Below are 20344 nucleotides of genomic sequence, written 5' to 3' on the forward strand. Positions count from 1 at the left end.
GAGAACAAGAAGAAATGGGAAAATTTTTGGCTAAGGAGTGAATTTGGAATTAAAAGAACAAGAACCAAAAAAAAACAGTGCGCAGCCCGCAAAAGCAAGATGCGCAGTGCGCCAAAATGCGCAGCATGAAAAAGTGAACGCGGCTGCGCGCGACTGCGCGGCCTGCGCGCAGCAGTCCGCTATCTCGGTTCTTTTCTTCTCCTAGCCCGTGCTTCCTCCTCATAACTTACTCCATTACTTTTGTCGACAAAACCAAACCCCTTCTCTCATTCACTAAAAATCCTACCAAAATCACCCCATATCAACAACAAACCTCCTTCTCATCACCAATTTCTTCACCAAATTCGTCCTAGACATCAAAAACACCATCAAATCTCCAATTTTCTGACAAAAGTCCCCAAATCTCCCTAACCCTAGAATTTTTCCGGTGTGAATTGAAGCTTGTTCAAGTGGATTTCTGGGTTTTAAAGGGTTTTTTATGCAACATTCAAGCAAGATTGAGGATTTTTTCGGGGAGGTATAACAACTTTCTTCACTATCCTTGTCTTAATTTTTTTCAATTCAATTTCGTTTGAGTAGTTGAGTTGTTTCTTGCTTGTAATTGCTTGTTTGGGGATTGTTGGTAATCATTTTCTGTTAGGGGAGGCAAATATTCAACAAAATTACCTTAGATACACAATTTGGTGCTAGTGCACACAAGGTGTTTGTTGAATTGCCCCTTAGAAAATTTTTCAGATTTTTGGTTGTTGTAAGTGGTTGTTTTTGAAAATTTTTACAAAGAAAGCAAGATGGTTTTTGGTCTTGGAAAAGGGAAGTCTAAGAAGAAGGGGGAAGCCTCAAACCAACCTCCACCAAATGCACCACCCAAACCTTTTAAGGGGGATGAAGGGTTGCCCAACAACATTAAGACCTACTTTAGGTTCCTTGAGAGTAAGCCCCTCCCAATTTCCAAATTCCTTCACCCGGAAACCTTGAGGGATATGGGAATCCTTGACCACACCCTTGCCTTCCTCACTAAGGTGGGGTTAGAGAGGTACCTTACCCTTCAACCTCGCACCTACTCCGCTTACACCTTAGAATTCCTCTCGACCATCGAAATCACGGGGGAAAGAGGGAATGAAAGGGTGAACTTTAGGTTGAACAAAACTTGGCACACCATAACCTTTGAGCGGGTAAGGGAAATTTTGAGGATCACCAAACCACCCTCCCCAATAAACCTACAGGGTACGGCCTTGGATGATTCTTGGTTTGGGCTCACAAGGAAAACACCCCGGACAAACAATGACAAAATAGCCTCAATCACAAACCCTCCCATCCGGATTCTCACCCGAATGATTTCATGTTTTTTCTTTACGATGGGGGAGCCTACCAAGCTCAATGATGGGGTCCGTGAGTGTTTGTGGGCGATGTTGCCCGAGGGGGAGGGAGTGCCGGATTGGGCAAGGCTTTTTGTGGTGGGTGCAACTAAGCAACGTGAGAAGAAAGGAAGTATAAATTGTGGAGGTTTGGTCACTCTTTTTGTGGCTAGTTTGGTTGGGGAAATTCCGGACGAACAACCTCATGTGTGGGGAAATCACCTCTACAATTAAGCGGGGTTGGTGGAGTGTCACATGATTCGTTCTTTGGACACGGTTCCATGGAGTTGTCATTGGTTGGGGGAGGGGGGTGCACCTTACATGAAGCTTCCCTTGAATGGCCCCCTCCCGAGTGGACCACGAGTCCGCGATTTCTTTTGTCCTCCCGAGGGCAACCTCCCTAACCCACCACCGCAACCAACAAGGAAGAGAAGAGCCGTTGAGCCTTCCCGAGGTCCCCAACGAGAAGAGGAAAGAGAGATTGAGAATATTGAGAGGGGATACCATGAGACCCCACACATTCCTTCGACCTACCAATCGCCTCAAGACACTCCTATGTTTGAGGCCGAGGGTTCTTCAAGTACACCTTTACCACCATGGCAACACAAAATGTTTAAGTACTTTGAGGACACCCGGGGAACTTTGGAGGCAATTAGTGGGAGAGTTGATAGCTCTTATGCTTGGCAACAACAACAAGCGCCACGGCTTGAGAGTTTGGATCAATGGAGGGTTGCTAGTATGGAGCATCAAAAGTTGAGTGCGGAGGCCGAAAGAGCCCAAATGAAGATGCTCCAAGACATGGCTAAGAGGCAAGATGAAGCTTATGCTTGGCAACAACAACAAGCCAAGTACATGGAGGAGCAACAAGCCATGTGGAAGGCCCAAAATGAATGGAGAGAGCAAGCGACTCAACAATTCGGGGTGCAAAATGAGAGGCACCACCAATATGTTGAAGACTCCTATGAAGATGCTCAAGCTCACGAGGATTCTTTTGGACTTATCCGTGGCCTTTTCGGCATGACCCTCCATCAAAATGACCCCTCCTACCAACCGACCATTGCCGAGCCACAAGTTGAGGAGGCCTATGAGAGGGCAATAAGAATGAGGGAAAGAAGAGAAAGAAGAAAGAACCGGGGGGCATATGAGCAAGGCGAAGGCTCGGGCCCCTCCAACTAAATTTTTGAAGAAGTTGGCACTCCCTCACATTGAGGACAATGTGACATTTAAGTGTGGGGGAGTGAGAATTGTAACATATGTAAATTGTTTTTCAATCAAATGCAAAAAAAAAAAAAAAAAAAAAACGAAAATCCCGGCTAGGTGAAAACCCACAAGGGTGGGCGCCTAGGCAAGATTGGGAAGGTGGCCGAGGACGGGATGAAAACCCGGAAGGGCATTCCGGGTAAAATGAAGAAATGAGTTGCGAGCCACCATGAGAGGAAAGGAAAAGCTAAGGTGAAAACCCGAAAGGGCACCTTAGGCAAAATGAGGGATTTTCACCAAAAAAATTGAAAAATTGAAAATTGTAACACCAAAAAGATGGAGGGATAAGAAGGGAGTGATAAGGAGGGTCTTGGAAGGAGGCTAGAATAGGATTTAATTTCTTTTTGAGTCACAAAACTTGTCCCAAATCGGTGGATTTTTGCTTTGGCTACTTTGGTTGTTGATTTATTTCGGAGTGTGGCCAACCAAGTAGCATGATCATACCTTGCTTGGAGTAATAAGGGGGTGATATAAGTGGTGAATTAGGAAGTTTTAGGAGTTGCTTAGGCCACTTTGCTTACACCTTGGGATAAGGTGAGAGTGGCCATCTCTTGTTGGTGATATAAGAAGGGTGGAGTTGAGTAATGAGTCGGAGTTGGGGGTATGTTGTGTCTTTGTAAGAGGGAGTAATAAGGAGGGGGAGTGAGAGAAGAGAGTTTGTGAAACTTTGAGTCATGTCTTTTCTTTTTAATTGGTGGATGTGTTTTGAGGGAGACATAAGAAGGAAGAGGAAAGGGAAGAGTGGTCATACTCTCCTACGCTCTCTAATAGACTTCATGGTTGCTTGTTTCGGGTTTTGCTCGGGACTAGCAAAAGTCTAAGTGTGGGGGAGTTTGATAGTCACGTATTGTGTCGGTCTAAGAGGGCGATTTTATCACCCTCGTGTCTTTTAATATGGGTCTTTTGGTACACTTTTCCTAACAATTGGCAATCGGTTGTATGGTGGTAACTTGTGCATTTTTACTCGGTCGGGCACTCAATCCTTATGCATGGAACCCGAGTGGCATTAAAGCACCTTTCAAAGGTCAAGGCAAAGCACAAAAGGATCACTTGTAACCCGGAAATCAATTGGGAGAAGTAAGAATGAAGACTAGAAGAAATGAAGGCTATTGTAGAGGTCTAGCTCGTGGGAAAAAGAAGTTCAGATTTGCGAGATCGGCGCGCACTGCGCAAAAAAGTGCGCAGTGCGCCAAAATGCGCAGCATGAACGGTGCTTGCGCGACTGCGCGCAACCGCGCATCCTCGCTTTTACGGGTTTTTCTAATCTTCTTCGTGGGCTTGTTAAGTGGAAATCTTTCTAGGTTTTCGTGAAGGCCTATAAATACCCGAGAGTTTGAAGACCTGGGATCATCACCTACCATCATCTCATCTCTTTTAATCTCATTTTTAGGGTTAATCTTGTAGTAATTAAGAAGACTATTTTCCATTTCAAGTTGTAATCTTTCTTTGTTTTTGGGTTTTATGAAGACTATGGGAGGCTAATCTTTCCATTCTTGATGTAATTTAATCAAAGTATCCAACTTTGGTGATTGTAAGACTCTTAAACCTCTCTTAATTTATCTAATGTTCTTTTCTTGTTCTTTATTTCTTATGTTGAGTAGATGAATGTTTGGGTTGGCCATCCTTGCATGTTATTTGCTTAATTAGTGCAAATCCTAATGAAATGGTTTAATTTAGTTGGGATTGTTGAAGCAAGTTTGTTGTTTGTTGATTTGGTTTAAAGGATTCATGCAACAAATAGAAAAGTTCATGTCTTTTACTCATTTGTATGGTTTAATCTTATGAGGAATTGATCCTAGCTTCATCTCTTGGTTAAATTCTTTATGCTCATGCTTAGTCTCCTTTCATGGTTTAATGAATTGTTGCTTAAGTTTGAAGGGTATTTGTAGATGGTTTAATTTACATGTATCAATATCTTGAGATGATAGTATTGGGTAGAAAATTGTAAGAGAGGAATAAAAGAGTCAAGCATCATCATTGTTGGGTTACTAAGAGAGAATTACATCAAGTTTTCCCTTTATATTGAATCTTGCATACTAGTTGTTTGTGGAATTGTCTCAATAGGAAGATTTCCAATTTCTACTCTTATTTCCATGTTTGTTTCTCAAAACCAATCCCTTTCCATATATGTTCCCTACTTGTTGACCTTTGTTAATATCCATTGTGTGTGATTATTGCTTTTGTTAAGTTAATATTGTCATTAGGACCTTAATTAGCAAGTAGAGACCTACTTAATTGTCAATAGTTTACATTTCAAGTCTTTAGTCTTAACCCCTTCTCTTGGGTTCGACCCTTTACTTCCGCTTTACTATTGTTTTTATTGAAAGTTAGTAGAGTCAAAATTTAGGCTATAAATTGTTAATTTGGTAGTTAATTCTAGTATTTTAGCGACCTAGTTTTATTGCTTACCAATAACCTATCTATACTAATGCTAAAAGGCAGTCCATGAGGGAACCAAGTCAATGAACGGGTAAAACTATACATAAAGCCATTACCACTTTTCATCCTAATACACATAATTACTACATAATTTTACGGAGTATTTGTTAGTGTTTAGTTTTAACATGATGGACAACACCGATATATTTACAAATTAAATACAAATTAAAACTAATTAACGTTACTGTATATATCCACATACCCCTCAATTTACTCTATACTTAGTATAAGACATACCCTCGGACGAAAAGAAACATGTAAATAATTGTCATATTCATTGAGTTCTTAAGACTAGCTCACACTCGTACTTAGGTATGTTGGGTCGGACCAACCCAACGTCACAAACCTAAGTTCTAGAGTTAATTCATACAATGCTTTACTAGAAGTCTATAAACACATCATGTCACAAATGGATAGTAGTACTAGTAGTATGTACTAATGCACGTACATTATCTCTAACTACTTTTTTAATTTGATGATAGATAAACTAAGCAGGGAATGATTTAGAGGAGACAATGGATTCTCTTTAGGCCACCCCCCCACCCCAACTATTTTCCTGTACCTTAAAGTGATTAGCTTCAATCATACATTACTTCACACTTTCCATTGCCACTCACTCGATTACCCATTAACAATAAATTTTAGAGTAAGTCTTGCTTAAAACGGGTCGGATTTTAAGACGGGTCGTTGTGTGAGAGGAAATGGGTAGAGGGGACAAAGGTGGGACCCCCCATGTGCTTCTCCACTCACCCTAAATGGGTATTTTGTGAGAGAATATGGTATCCGTCTTATTAATAAGACGGATACCTTGGTCTGAAATAAGAATTGGGGTAAATTTTAGGTTTTACAAGAAATCTCATACTCCCATCTATTTCATATGTTGTTCATTTTTCAATAAAATAATACTCACATATATTAAAAAAAGCGGAATAGTATATGAAATAGGAGGTAGTACTATATACTCCCTCCTATTCATTTTAACTCTCCCCTTTTAAAAGGGCACGCAAATTAAGGGGAAGATTATTTTATTGTAAAGTATTGTGGTAGTGTAAGGTAATTGGAGAGAGGGAAGGTATTATTGCGGGGTAAGATGATTAAAATAAGTATTGTAGTGGGCTAAGATGATTAAAATAAGATAAAGTATGAGTATTGTGGGGTATTGTTATGGGGTAAGTGATTAAAATAAGTATAAAACTTTACTAAATAAGAAATGGGGGAGAGTTATATGAATTGATGAAAAAGGAAAGGAGGAGAGTTAAAATGAATAGGAGGGAGTATGAGACAGACTAGTGCAAAACATTGTTGAGTATATTATTCTTGTCAAAAACATATATGCAATGAATGTAGGACATAACTTGATTCTTTCACTAAATTTTACAAAATTGGGGTATTAGGTGCTATTACATGCACTAACCAATAAGTTACCTCTGCCTCTGTTGTTGTAGGCATATATTCTTCTTGTAGACTATTCCCAATAATTGGATTGCAAAAGGTCACCACAAACATAAAAATTGTAGTATTCAACTACTATTCCATTTATTTATTTAAATCTTTTTAACGAAGCTAATAACAATGTTATTTTAGGGTCCAAGATGGTTAACGGAATACTAATTAGTTACGTTATAAAATATGCTTATTATTTCATGAAGACGTAACAAGATTAATTGTCCTACAAAATCTAGGGTTGATACAGAGTAGTGTATAAATTCAATTATAACCGAATAAATATTGTGTCAATGTTTGATGTATGTGGTGCTATATTTATTACAAGTCCAAACTTCAAAGTTGTCAATGAAGACTCTAGAGAGCTGCATTTGCAAAGTTCATTTTCAAGTCATCTTACTTGACTTTTTCAGAGTTTGCATGAGCCCAATTTCTCTCCATTTCATAAAAAGAAATGAAAAGGCAAATTTATATTAAAGGTCCGGATCGCATTTTAACAACATCTAACAGTTTTCAATTTATGCATGAAAATAAAGGAAAAATGAAAGTGAAAGGAGTAATTATTATTAAAATAAATTGTGAGAGAAAATGGAGAGAAAAGAAATGGAAGGATCCAAATCCTTGTTGCATAGGCTGCTGTTAAGATAAAAAAACAAGTGCACAATTTGTTGGGAACATAAAATCATGATCGATCTAATTTTTTACGAAAATAGAAAACTGGAATTTGATAAGCTACCGGATACAAGTATAGAACATAAAGCATCATGTGTTTGATTGTTTAAGACCGTTAATTTTAATTTGTTGCATTTATTTATTTATTTATCCATTGATTTGATTCAAGTGTGATACATTATCCTCTGACATTCAACATCATCAACACCACATGCTCCGTACAACTGTAACGTCCCCATAACACACTACTCTACTGTCACACAAAAAAACAAAAAAAACTAATTTTCATATGAGACGGTTTCACGATAAGCCCCCATCGTAATGGTAACAGGTCTGAACTGAAGCTATTAGGGAGAGACCTCGGGAATGCCGACAAGCACAGGCCGCCACGCCCGTCGCATTAACAACCTCTGCTTCAACGTTGCCGAAAACGCCCTCCCTCCTCCGCCATCTCCACCCCGCTTTACCGCCACCACACTCCCGCCGCCGTCCTTCAACAGTCTCTCCGCCGCCGCGTCCTCCGGCGGCGATGATACAAACAGATCTTTCAACTTCGACCTCACCCCACCGCCGCCGGCGACTCTGTCCGACGGTTTCTCCGACGATAAATCAGAACCTCCGGAGTCCTGGCGGCGATTATTTTGGCTGTGGAGGAATCTCCGGTGAAAGTTCCCGGCAGTGGAGGTGGCGGAGGCTTTACCGAGGAGCATACGGAGGGTTTTTCGACGACGGATGTGGATAACCGGACTGGATGTCGGTGCGGCTCGAGACGGGCTTCCAATAACGGAACATTGTGTAGCGAAAAACTTGAATTTCTGGAGGGTGGCCATGGAATGGAATTGATGTCACATAATATGAAAATGATGGAATTGAATAAATTGAAATTGAAATAGGATTAATTGATTCAGAGATTGGTGTGTTAATTAGGAGAAAGTGATTATATTAAGAAAGGAGGAGGAGGAGGAGGGAGATTGAAGATTGAAGATTGAAGATTTGGGGAAATGGGAAAGTGAAAAGGAACAAGATGACTGGCTTTATACGGTAGAGTGGGGAATAATATGAGTAGTGATTTGTGGGTCACAAATTTTTATTTAAGACAGATACGAAATACTCCTTCCATTCAACTCCAAATGATATTAAACACTTTTTCACGTTTGCTAATGCGAGTTTTACTTTGTAAATATCTTTAGTTACACATTTGTAGAAATTATAAAAGTTTGATATTTTAAATGTATACCTAAAGACGAATAAAATAAGATCTCACATGAATATATTTTATCTTATATATTAGGAGGAAATGAGAAGATTTTTCTTACTTGTGAATAGTATACAAAAAAGATAACTATCATTTGGAGTTGAATGGAGGGAGTATTATTTATGTTAAGTTTACGACAAGTTAAATAGTTATCACCCTCTTAAATAAGACAAAAATAAAATGTGTAATATTAGCAAAAAAAATACTTGTCTTCACCTATAAAGTAACATGTATTTCACCCGTTTAATCCGAAGATAGACTTATTGGTGGGGTGGTGGGGATGTTTTTAGTTATTGTCTTTTCATACGATTCCCCTATTTATGTGTATACTCCTCTTAGTTTGTGTCATTCAATGTGTGAGTGTGACTGTCATTAACAACAATTATACTAGGAGATGCTCTATTGTCGAGAAGGATCTTAGCGGTTGAGACAGAGGTAATATATACAAAATTGCTAAACGTCGCCCCTATATTACTAAACGTCGCCCCTATTTTCATTTCATTTTGACAAGTTTGCCCTTCTCACTCTAAAAACTACTAAACACATTTTTTTATCTTGAGTCGGAAATGGGTGACGATAACCCATTTTTCCGATACATGTGTGAATCGTATACTAATGAAAATTACGACGGAAATCAATTTCAAAATGATTGGAATACCGAACAACATTATCGATATTACAATGAGTATGAAAGTTATGATCGAGGCGAGGGAAGTGGTTATGTTTACGATGATAACAACACGGGTAACACGGAAAGGGGAAGCGGATTTGATTACGATTACAACAAGACGAAGGATACGGTATTTTAATCTTGTATTTTAATTTAATTGACGTTTTTTTTTTTTTACGTTGATTTGAAAAAATTTGAATTCGGTCAAATATATGATTCTGCCCAGGCAAAAACGTGTGAAAAACACGTTAAAGCCCAGGCAAAAACGTGTAAAACACACGAATTGGCCCAGGCCTGAACGTGTAGATTACATTTAAACCGCCAGGCCTAAACGTGTGATCTACACGATTCAGCCCAGGCGGATTCGTGTTTTTTACATGTTTTGGCCCAGGCATATGCGTGTTTTTTACATGTTTCCGCCCGGGCCATTTCTTGTTTTTTACACGTTCAGGCCTTTTTTTTTTTTTTTTTTTTTCATTCGTTATTTATTTAAAATTTAGGAAAATGCCGAGGAAGCCGATGGAGACGGTATTGATTATAGTGATAAATTTGTCTTTGATTATACGTTTCACACCTTCGAAGAAGCATTTGATCATATTAATGAGGTTGCTTATGGGTTGGGGTTTCACTTGATAAAATTTAAGTATCACATGGAAAAAAGTCCTCCGTATAAAATTGTTGCATGTGAGCGTACTAAACCATACAAAAGTAATGCGAAGGATCCTGAAAAACCGCAAAGAAAGTCAAAAACGAAGAGATTAAAGTGTCCATTTGCAGTAAGGGTGGTAAATAGAAGAGTTGGTGAGTGGGAAGTAGTTCCTAAGTGCGGGTTTCATAATCATAATTTTGGAAAGTATCTTGAGGGTCATACACGTAGAGCAAAGTTAACTGATGAGCATAAAGAATTTATTAAGCAACAGCGACAGTCTCATGTGAAACCTGGGATGGTTAGACATGCATTTACTCTTAGGTTTCGATCGTGGCTCCAATTTTGAAACAAATTTACAATGAGAATGCTCGGTTGAGTGCAAAGGATAGGGACGGGAGGAATAGTGTGCAATATATGTTACGTCTAGCGAACGAATCTAATTATCTCGGTGAATATGATATGTGGCGGAGGGGGAAGAAAAGGTTCTTACACATGTTTGGTTTGCTCATCCCGAGGGTGTAGAGATGTTAAAAGCGTGGCCCGATGTTATTCTTATAGACTCTACATACAAGACGAACAAGTACGACCTTATATTGGTTCAATGTGTAGGCGTTACACCTGTTGGAAAAAGTTTTTTAATAGGTTACGCGTTAATTAAGAGGGAAAATAGTGATGGTTATATTTGGGTTCTGAGAAGATTGGAGTCATTGTTGGGACCAGATGTGAAACCAACGGTCTTTGTCACTGATCACGAGCGTGGTCTACTTTCTGCACTCCCCGTAGTATTTCGCACGTCCTATCATTTTTGTGCCTATTTCACATTTACAATGCGTTGAGGCCAAAGCAACAATCATGGAAAAGAATGGTAATTTTGGGAAAGCGTTAGCACATGGCGCTTGGAGAAAAGTTATTGAAGCTAAAACGTTTGATGAATGTACGTTGGAGTGGAATGAGTTGAAAAAGAAATATCGTAGTCATCCTGCACTTATCGATTATCTTGAGTCGACATGGTGGCATAAAATCCACATGTTTGGCAAATGTTTTACTAATTTGGTGCTTCATTTTGGTAACACAACTACGTCTAGAGTTGAGTCGGCGCATGCTCAATTGAAGATGTGGTTAGGTTCAGCTGAACTTACTCTTGACAGCTTGTGGAAACGGGCTGATGTTATGATGCATGGACAACATATCGAGATCAGAAAGACTCTTGAAGATTCTATAAGCAAGAGAGTTGTCAATAACTTATATTATGGGAATATATTCTCAATGTTGGGTGGAAGAGTTTCGGGGACCGCAATTGAAGCAATGCAAGTGGAATATAATCGTGGGACTGATTTGGGTTGTTACTTGGAGGAATATTGTGGTTGCACAATATGGACCACTCATAAGTTGTTGTGTGCTTGTAAGTTACATGCCGCGGTCGCGGAAGGTAGAAAAATTCATCCAAGTGATATACATGGTTTCTGGTCAAGGTTAGCTTACACGGAATCTAGTCATCGTCGTTCTAGCCCTAACGATGTCATGGAAGAACTTTTCAATAAAGTTCGAAAATCTCACGTTTCTGTCCAAAGAGATGTTATTGAGACACTATTTAGTAAGCTGTATCCAGAGGACGAGGTTGTTGAAGAACCTGAAAAAGCAGAAACATGTCGTGGTCGTCCAAGGAAGTCAAATACCCGTAATAAATCTGGCGTCGAACATGCTAGACGTAGTCACCCTAGTACGACAACAACTACCGATGGAGGTATGTTTTTCAATTGTTTTGATTCTTAATTGTTTTATTTCTTAATTGTTTTATTTCTTAATTGTTTTAATACTTAATTGTTTTATTTCTTAATTGTTTTAATTGCTTTAATTCATAATTGTTTTAATTGTTTTTCAATGTAGGTGACGGAGCTCCCCTTACGCTCAATTTTGACCCTATATCCCACATTGGGGGTTTCATATATGAGGAGTTTGTGCCGATCCCGGTGAAAGATTGCTTGTTGGGTGCTTTTGACCCTGATGGGGATGGTCATTGTGGGTTTCGTGTATTCTCGCATGCTAAAACAGGAAATGCTAAAAATTACATCGAGATGCGAAACCTACTTTTGAGAGAGCTAGAACACAGTATTTATCACAAAGTTTATTATGGTAATCGAAATGATGCTTGTAGACGGATCAGATGGGCTAAACATAGAGGATGTCTAAAACAAAATTGGATGGAAGCTTTGGATTTATTTGGTTTTGCTACGTTGTTCAACTGGACCATATGTTGCGTGACTATGTCATATACACTTGATGGCACATACATATGGGCCGGTTCTTCAACCTATCTTCCTTTACGAGCTTTATAGATCTTTGCATCCTTCTCTGGTCCCCATTGTGCTCCCAACTCCCCCTCTGTCATACCCAACAACTCCGACACGCCAAGCACAGGATGTGCCATATCAGCCTCAGGAATACTACAAGGATCTCCGTCAATCTGAATCCCAAGAATCTCCGCAACATCATGAAGCAATATCGTCATCTCACCCCAAGGCATGTGAAAAGTGTTGGTGTCGGGCTGCCACCTCTCAATAAAAGCACAGATCAAAGGCATGTTCAATTGTTTATGCATGATGCCAGGCAAGTGACCAAGTTCTGAATCCTCAACTATCCGTCGGACCGCTTCCGACAAATTCCACTTACGGAGCTCGGCTAATGATCGCTCTCTAGTATACTTAGTCAACAAGTTACGATCCGCCTCAGGCTGACTCCACAAAACATGAGCTACATGTCCAAGCAAAACTAGGAATCACATCCAGGTACTAAAGGACCTCCGGTCTTTGGACTGTCAAAATCCAACTAGTATCTTTTCCCCTTGCCCTTACTTTCCTCCGCGGCTCCGGAATAGAACTACTAGAACCCTCGGCATAGACCTCAAACCTACCTTTCTCGCCCCGCCTGACACGTAAAGCGTAACTAACCTCCACATTACCGGCCTCATTACCCACATCCTCATTTACCAGGCACCTCATTTTCCGACTCCTGATTATTTCGTGCCTCCTCCTCAAGTTCCCTTTGGAAATCCTGATATTCCCCAGCATAGAAATCTTCCGACTCATCAGGCATCGATATCTCTCTCGACCCAATAGTAGTAGACCCCACCTTCAACGTTACCTTTCGACGATTTGAAGCATGTAGTTTGTTTCTGCGTTCATCGGCATCAGACATCTGCAAAATACCCGTAATTGTATTACTAATTAAATAATTAACAATTAACTAACTATGAAAATAATTTAACATAATAAATATAATTATACGAAAATACGTAAAACTAATTCAATAAATAAGTAAATTAACGACATTAAACTAATTCAATTAACTATTTAAATAAACGACATTAAACTAATTGTTTTAACTATTTAAATAAACGATTTTTTGAAGTAAAAAAAAAAATTACGTTTTTCCGAAAAAAAAAAAAAAAAAAAAAAAAAAAAAAAATTGGCTGAAACGTGTGGAAAACACGCATAAGCCCAGGCACGAACATGTGGAAAACACGTTTCAGCCCAGGCACGAACATGTTATTTACATGTTTGAGCCCAGGCACGAACATGTAAACCACACGTTTGAGCCCAGGCCCAAACGTGTAAATCACATGTTTCTGCCCAGGCCCAAACGTGTAAATCACATGTTTCTGCCAGGGCGTTTTCGTGTAATTCACACGTTGGGGCCAAAAAATCGATTTTTTTTTTTTTTTTTTTTTTTTTTTTTTCTTTTTTCCGGGTACAAATCATCAGTTTTTCTACCCTAATTTCATAGATCTATACAAATTTGGCTCTAATCTTGTCACATATTACCTATCCTAAGTCACCCTATAAACTAATCTACACTAATTTAACAAAATTAAAAAGATTGCAAAAATTAAAAGAAACAAACATACCTTATTGTTGAATTGGTTGTTGTTGTTGATAATGAATTGTTGTTAATGATGAATTGGGTTTGGGTTTAATGTTGTTGTTGATGAATTGTTGGGTGGCTTTTGTTGTTGCTGCTGCTGTTTTGTTGTTGCTGTGTCCCGTTTTTTTTTTTTTTTTTTTCAAGCGGATTTGAATTTCTTGTTTTTTTGAAGCGGATTTTGAAGCGGGTTTTGAAGCGGAAATATTTTGAACTCGGAAATGAAAATAAAGGGAGTGATAGTGTATAAAGTAGCCAAGGGCAAAATAGTAAAATTAGGGGCGACGTTTAGCAAAACTAGGGGCGACGTTTAGCAAAACTAGGGGCGACATTCAGATAAATGAAGAAAAATGATATTATACTCGTATAGGGGACTAATGTAGTCTAAAACCAATGCAAGACGGTTTTATATCTAACTTTGATGTGTCTTTTACAATAATCCTGACTTTGATGTGTCTCCTTAGTATAACGAAAAATTGCCAACAAAAATCCTAATTTTCATATGTTTTCCATTTTTAATCCCAACTCTACATCATTTCTTCCGATTTTACACCTGAATTAACCCAAGGAGGAATCATTGATAAAACTGTTTATAAATGAATTCAAAAAATTGATCATTGGACTTTGATGTGTCAAAGAGGAATAAATGATGTACTACAATATAGTTAGGAATATTTTGAGAAGATAATAAGTCAGAATCAAAAGGAAAAATTCGTCTAAAATTTAAATTAGTGTGGTTAATTTTTCCTTTGTAGCATTTATATTAGAACAACAGGGAGATAATTATTCTTTTGAGTAAGTGGACTAGTGGATTTTGAGTGAACTCACAATTAATTATGCTATTTTATAATCTCATTAGGATAACATCATTGCAATTGTAAAGTGACCTAAGCAAGTATTTATGCTCATTTGACCATATGAAGGTATTAAGTTAACAGGTACGGAGCTATAGTAATGGTAGGATCGGTAGCGTTATTTATAATGTTAAAAGTATAAAACTCGTTTGTATAATAAAAAAAGAGCCAGGAATTGTAGGGTAGGTCGCACAAAATAGACACGAGCTTGAAATAGATAGTGTTGTATTAATTTTATCGTATAATGATTATCGAATAATTGAAGTACATGTACGATGTGAATGATGTTTTTTCTTTAGCTATGCTAGTTTCGAACTAGGAAACGTGTTTATGGCTAAACACTTGATGGATCAGTGAATCACATATTTACTGAACTAGCTTAAGCTGAAGTAAAATGTTCTGATAAAAAGAACTTTCAATTAAGAAAACGTGTTTATTTCAAAAGAGGGATGCTTGAAAAATCAAAAAGGAAGAAAAGCATTAAAGTTGGTCCATCTAACCAACAAGCAAGTCCTGGATTTGAGTGCAGTCAAAGCTAAGATAAAGCCTTTGAAAAAAAAAAAATCAAAAATCTTTCCCTCCCAAATTTGCTACTCTTAATTCACCTATACAATTACTGAAAATGTCATTTGATTGTAGAACTATTAATATAATCACCATTTTATGCAACAAAACGACATTCGATACATATTAAACAGGCCTCGTTCAGACGTACAACAAACATTACCTCATCGCTTCAGGCAAAGTAAGGAAACTGTTTGCACAACTAAAGATGAAAACTTTGATACAGTATACAGTTTATACTATGTACAAGAACACATCCTAAAGACTAGACTGTTAATAACTGCCTCACGGTAACAAAAACGAGGAAGTAAAAAGAAAAATTAGAATTGCAGGTTATCATCTTACATTCTGTAATTAACATATGTTTCGGGTGAAACGGGAGGAGCATTCTTCAAGAGTCCGACTTCATCGTCGCTTTCTTGAATATACACCACTATTTGTTTTGTGTATTCACTGTTTTGCTTCTGTATTTCTTTTAACGTCTCGAGTACTTCTTTCATTGAAGGTCGCATCTCCCTATCATGCTGTAAACACTGGAAAGCTAATTCTGCTGTTAATTTCACTGTCTTTTGTACAACATAATCCTCATCATACCCTAGATGGGGGTCGACTAGCTCACTGAGCGCTTTCTTCTGAATTCTATCAACGGCCATCATAGCCAAATTTATGTCATGATTTTCCCTTTCGACATCTACAGCCATTTTTGATGATATGAGCTCAATCAGAACAACTCCGAAGCTGTAAACATCACTTTTTTCAGTAAGACGGTAACATTGATAATAGTCCGGATCAACATAACCAGGAGTGCCTTGTGGTGCAGTGGACACATGAGTAACATCGTTAGGAAACAACCTTGATAACCCGAAATCAGCCACCTTTACTTTGAATTTATTGTCCAGGAGAATGTTGGTCGTTTTGACATCACGGTGGATGACATCATTATTGTGAAGATAACACAAGGCCTCTGCAGTCTCAACAGCAATGCTGAGTCGTATAGGCCAAGTTAGTTTATTAGAAGCTGAATGTTTACCGTGGAGATGATCAGCAATTGTCCCATTTGCGATGTACTCATATACCAAAAGGAGATCTCTGCTGGTTTTCGATGTACACCCATACAGAATTACCAAGTTATCGTGCCTTAAGCGAGCTAGAATCTTGACTTCATTCATGAACTGTCCCATACGCCTGATACTATTCTCAAACAAGCGTTTGACTGCAACTGCACGTCCATCACGGAGTTCACCTGAAGAAGCACCATTTGAGAAAATATTTCCAATGCCATAGTATATCACATAGTTTTACCATGGAAAATGAAAGGTGTCATACCATAATAAACAGCACCAAAGCCACCATCTCCAAGCTCGCGAGTAAAGTTATCAGTAGCTTGTTCAAGTTCAATATAACTGAATAGATTAACACCATAATAGCTCCTATTGTTTTCAATGTTAGATTTCGATGATGGGTAAGAGGGCATGCTTGGAGAGAGATTACTTGAATTACTAGCGGTAGTGGTGGTAGCGGAGTAATCTTGGCTTGAATGAAGCTCACTGCTCGAGTTGGGGTGTGTGCTCAGAGTGGCTGGACGGAGATCCTCTTTTGGTGTAGTCTCAGGGAGAAGTCTCTTTCTTCTTCGAATCATGAAAAGGCAGCCGGCAAGTAGAGCTGCAACTAGAACAACTCCAACTAATACCCCTGAAGATCATATCGAAAAACTTGTCAATTATTATTTGTTTTTAGATCCTTGTTAACTCTGGTTACAATAGTGAATAGCGAGGAAAGCAGAAAATTTACCTACTATAACTCCTGTCTTGGACTTGGATGAACTGTTTTCTGCAATTGAGACATAAAGTTAGAAAATACTCCAAAAATCCAACTTTGTTTCGTCATAATACAAAAACATAAACTATGACAGAAAATTATGCACTTGGAATTTTTTATACATGAAATATGGCAAATAGTTCACTGATTCAAAACAAAACGTCATTTAGGATTGACAGTTGTAGGTTCATCCCTTTATTTACAGACTGAAACAACTATTTGGAGGTTTCTAATTTCACGGCATCAGCATAAGCAGATTCACGAAGGAATTACAACATGTTGAATAATCAAAGAAGTGTTCTTTGAATGATGAGAGCTTTGAACGAAGACTTCTTTAGTCACAATTGAAAAAAGATTTTGAAGGAATACTGATTTGTCTGCATAAGCCTGTTTAACCCTGTACTGCATCCTAAATTTGTGCAATAGATCATTTGACGTTCATTTTTTGAAGGAATACTTACCTAAATCAGATCTTAGCAATAAAATTTGGGTAGAAAAGGGTAAGGATTCATACCATTGCAATTAGATTCGTAAGATCCATTAGAGCAATAACAGGTAAATTTACTGAGAGCTGCGTCAGAACCACACGAACCTCCTGATCCACGACAACCATCACAAAGCTCGTTCTCTGCAATCCACTCTAACCCAAAACCAACACGAGAAATTCCAGGTAAGCTACCACTACCGGTATTCTGATTAGATAGAGATTGGGGTAGTGTTGGCAAGACAACACTGGTCTGGCATGTTTCATTTAGGGTTTTAGATTGAGAGGACTCACTATTCTGAGTCGTATAGTAACCCATTTGGTTACTGTTACTTGCGTCCCTACAGGAAAACGTATTTGCTATGGCGGCAGTTGTAGGAGGACAGCCATAGAAGATGGTAACATTAACATTTGTGGATGCATATTCGTAAAGGGTCAAATTTATGTACAAATTTTGTGGACAGACACCATTAATTGTGTTGTAATAGTCTTTTGAAACAACAGTTACAGTATCTGAAGTTGAACTCATATTGAGAAGGTAGTAAGTGTCCGGTGACATTGAAATCTCAGGATGAGAATCCCCACACTCAATCTGAAAACCGGGATAACCACAATATGAAGGGCGGTTATCTCCATCATAGAAAGGGTAGCTTAGGTTAAAGTTAGAGTTAGGACACTGAAATGGCTTCTTACATTCCTCATACTCGTCACTATCAGCTTCGACAAAATTATTATGAAATATTAAGGGGAAGATGAAGAGCATGATGAAGAATGAATATAAAAAAGAAAGCTCCATTTTTAAGCCTTAAGGTGGGCTTTGAGAGAAGAGTGGCTGTAAAATAACAGGGTAGTCACAATAACCTCTTATAACAAACACATGAAGCTCTCTTTATAAGACTTTGATCAAGACCCAGCTTCTAGACTGGGAGAAAGGATACCTTATTTCAAGGTCAATACAATGACTTCAATCAAGGAAATTTGCAACTTATTCTTGACTTGATCTTCGCATTGCTAGATATTTCAGCATTCAATAAATTTTTTCTATGTGGAAATACACACACATTCTAGATCCATATATTTCTTTTCTTATACGCGTTTTGCTGCCAAATAATCTGAAATCTCACAAAATCCGTCTTAAGCTTTAAGTCAAATATACCCATGTGAGATGAATAGGACAAAAGCAGAATGCATTGGAGAAAGTCAAAGATTTGTCTTATATGCCTATGTGGGGTGATATTAACCAAATAAACTCAATATCAAAACCATATTATTCTCATACAACCTAGAATTATTTGATTGTGTGAATATTGTACACTTAGGAAACTATTCTTGTATTTACCTTATTTCCTCTACCTTGTATAGCTATAAATACATGTACTCCTCCTCATAATTATATACAATTCATTCTTACACAAAACCCTAATCTTATATGGTATCCAAGGGCCTTCGATCTGCCACCAATCTCCGACCTCGCCGCAACACCTTCAAACGACAACCAACCTCCATTCCATCCTTCACAATGTCGACCAACACCACCCAAGACACCGTGGTTCCCAACCCCCACGACAACACCAAACCACTCACCTCCTTAAACCTTAACCATTGTATGAAATTGAATGCGCTAAACTATACGGCTTGGCGTTTCCAACTGACAAACATACTATTCGGCTTTAGCCTTCTCGGTTTCATTGATGGAACCGAGACACCACCATCACCAACCATCTCTGATGAGACTAAAACCGACAAACCCAACCCGGCTTATTTGAGTTGGCTCAAACAAGACGGATTAATTCTTGGTGCTCTCATGGGCACTCTCCCCGCGGCCCTACAACCAATGATAGTACGGGCCAAATCTGCGAAAGAAGCATGGGATATCCTTGCTCACACCTACGCAAACCCATCCCGAGCACATATTATGCAATTAAAAGAACGATTTGATTCCATCGTAAAAACCACGGATCAAACCATCTCCGATTACATGAACTCAATCAAAGTTTGTGTCGATCAACTAGCCCTTATGGGCAAAATACTCGACCCCGAGGACGTCATAGCTCAAGTTCTTAAAGGTCTTGACTATGAAACCTACAAACCCGTCATCACCCCATAACCTTTGAGGCTCTTCATGAGAAGTTGCTTCAACATGACCTCCTTATGAAACACGACACCACCACGCATCACTTTGCACTTTCGGCCAATGCTGCCTACCGTCACAATCACCAATTCCGTGGCAATTCCAGACCGAACAACACCCCTGCCTACCCTCAAAACCCACCATCAAACACCTACTCGAACACCGCTGCTCCTCGGCCTTTCAAAGGCCGCTGCCAATGGTGTCGCGAAACCGGGCATGTCATTGCTAATTGCCCTCTTTTCAGGAAGCTTTACCCAAACATAGTCTTCCCTGCACCTGTTTATCGCCAACCACAAGGAAACCCGCAAGCCAATCTCGCTAACTATGGCAACCCGCAACCAAACACCAACTTTCTCCTCGACAGTGGTGCATCGCATCACTTGACCCACGATTTGGACACTCTTGCCTTTCACTCCCCTTATGACGGCCTCGACGATTTAATTATCGGTGACGGTTCCGGCCTCCCTATCGCTAATACAGGTTCTTTCACCAAATATAATCTTAATTTTACTAATGTACTTCATGTTCCCAAAATTTCTCGTAATATCATCTCGATTTCACAATTATGTCGAGATAATAATGTATACGTAATTTTCTCACGTGACTTGTTTTTTGTTAAGGATACACGAACGGGGAACAACCTCCTCCAGGGCTGAGCAACCAAGGGGATTTACGAATGGACGCCACCTAAACCTATTTCACTCGCAGCCGTCAAAGAAAAAGGAACCACGCCGATCTCGTGGCACCACAAATTAGGACATCCGACGTATGATGTACTAAAAATTATCAATAAAAGTTTAGATTATTCTATTAAAGACTATGAAAATTGTTA

The 20344-nt window shown here is 38.8% G+C and overlaps 2 protein-coding genes across 2 annotated transcripts; both read right to left on the bottom strand.

The window, feature by feature from the left end:
• Window positions 1–7516: 7516 nt before the first annotated feature.
• LOC141641498 (uncharacterized) lies at window positions 7517–7999 on the bottom strand. The gene has a single exon (XM_074450158.1). It carries the CDS (start codon window positions 7997–7999, stop codon window positions 7517–7519), a length of 483 nt encoding a protein of 160 aa, XP_074306259.1.
• Window positions 8000–15250: 7251 nt separating this feature from the next.
• Window positions 15251–19600, bottom strand: LOC141643169 (LEAF RUST 10 DISEASE-RESISTANCE LOCUS RECEPTOR-LIKE PROTEIN KINASE-like 1.4). The gene is made up of 4 exons (XM_074452211.1): window positions 17412–19600; window positions 16871–16909; window positions 16406–16771; window positions 15251–16322 (listed from the first exon to the last, which is right to left on the bottom strand). The coding sequence occupies exons 1-4, from the start codon at window positions 18175–18177 to the stop codon at window positions 15421–15423; spliced, it is 2073 nt and encodes a 690-aa protein (XP_074308312.1). The 5' UTR covers window positions 18178–19600; the 3' UTR covers window positions 15251–15420.
• Between the last annotated feature and the right edge of the window lie 744 nt (window positions 19601–20344).

This window comes from Silene latifolia, chromosome 2 (assembly GCF_048544455.1).
Source record: "Silene latifolia isolate original U9 population chromosome 2, ASM4854445v1, whole genome shotgun sequence".
Lineage (NCBI taxonomy): Eukaryota > Viridiplantae > Streptophyta > Magnoliopsida > Caryophyllales > Caryophyllaceae > Silene > Silene latifolia.

Bases quoted from the DNA above. Each gene is read 5' to 3' on its own strand.
- LOC141641498 (XM_074450158.1), bottom strand. From the start codon at position 7,999: ATGGCCACCCTCCAGAAATTCAAGTTTTTCGCTACACAATGTTCCGTT.
- LOC141643169 (XM_074452211.1), bottom strand. From the start codon at position 18,177: ATGGAGCTTTCTTTTTTATATTCATTCTTCATCATGCTCTTCATCTTC. The intron at 16,910-17,411 runs GTATGAATCCTT...TCTCAATTGCAG, and splicing joins TTACGAATCTAATTGCAATG to AAAACAGTTCATCCAAGTCC. The intron at 16,323-16,405 runs GTATGACACCTT...GTGCTTCTTCAG, and splicing joins CTTTGGTGCTGTTTATTATG to GTGAACTCCGTGATGGACGT.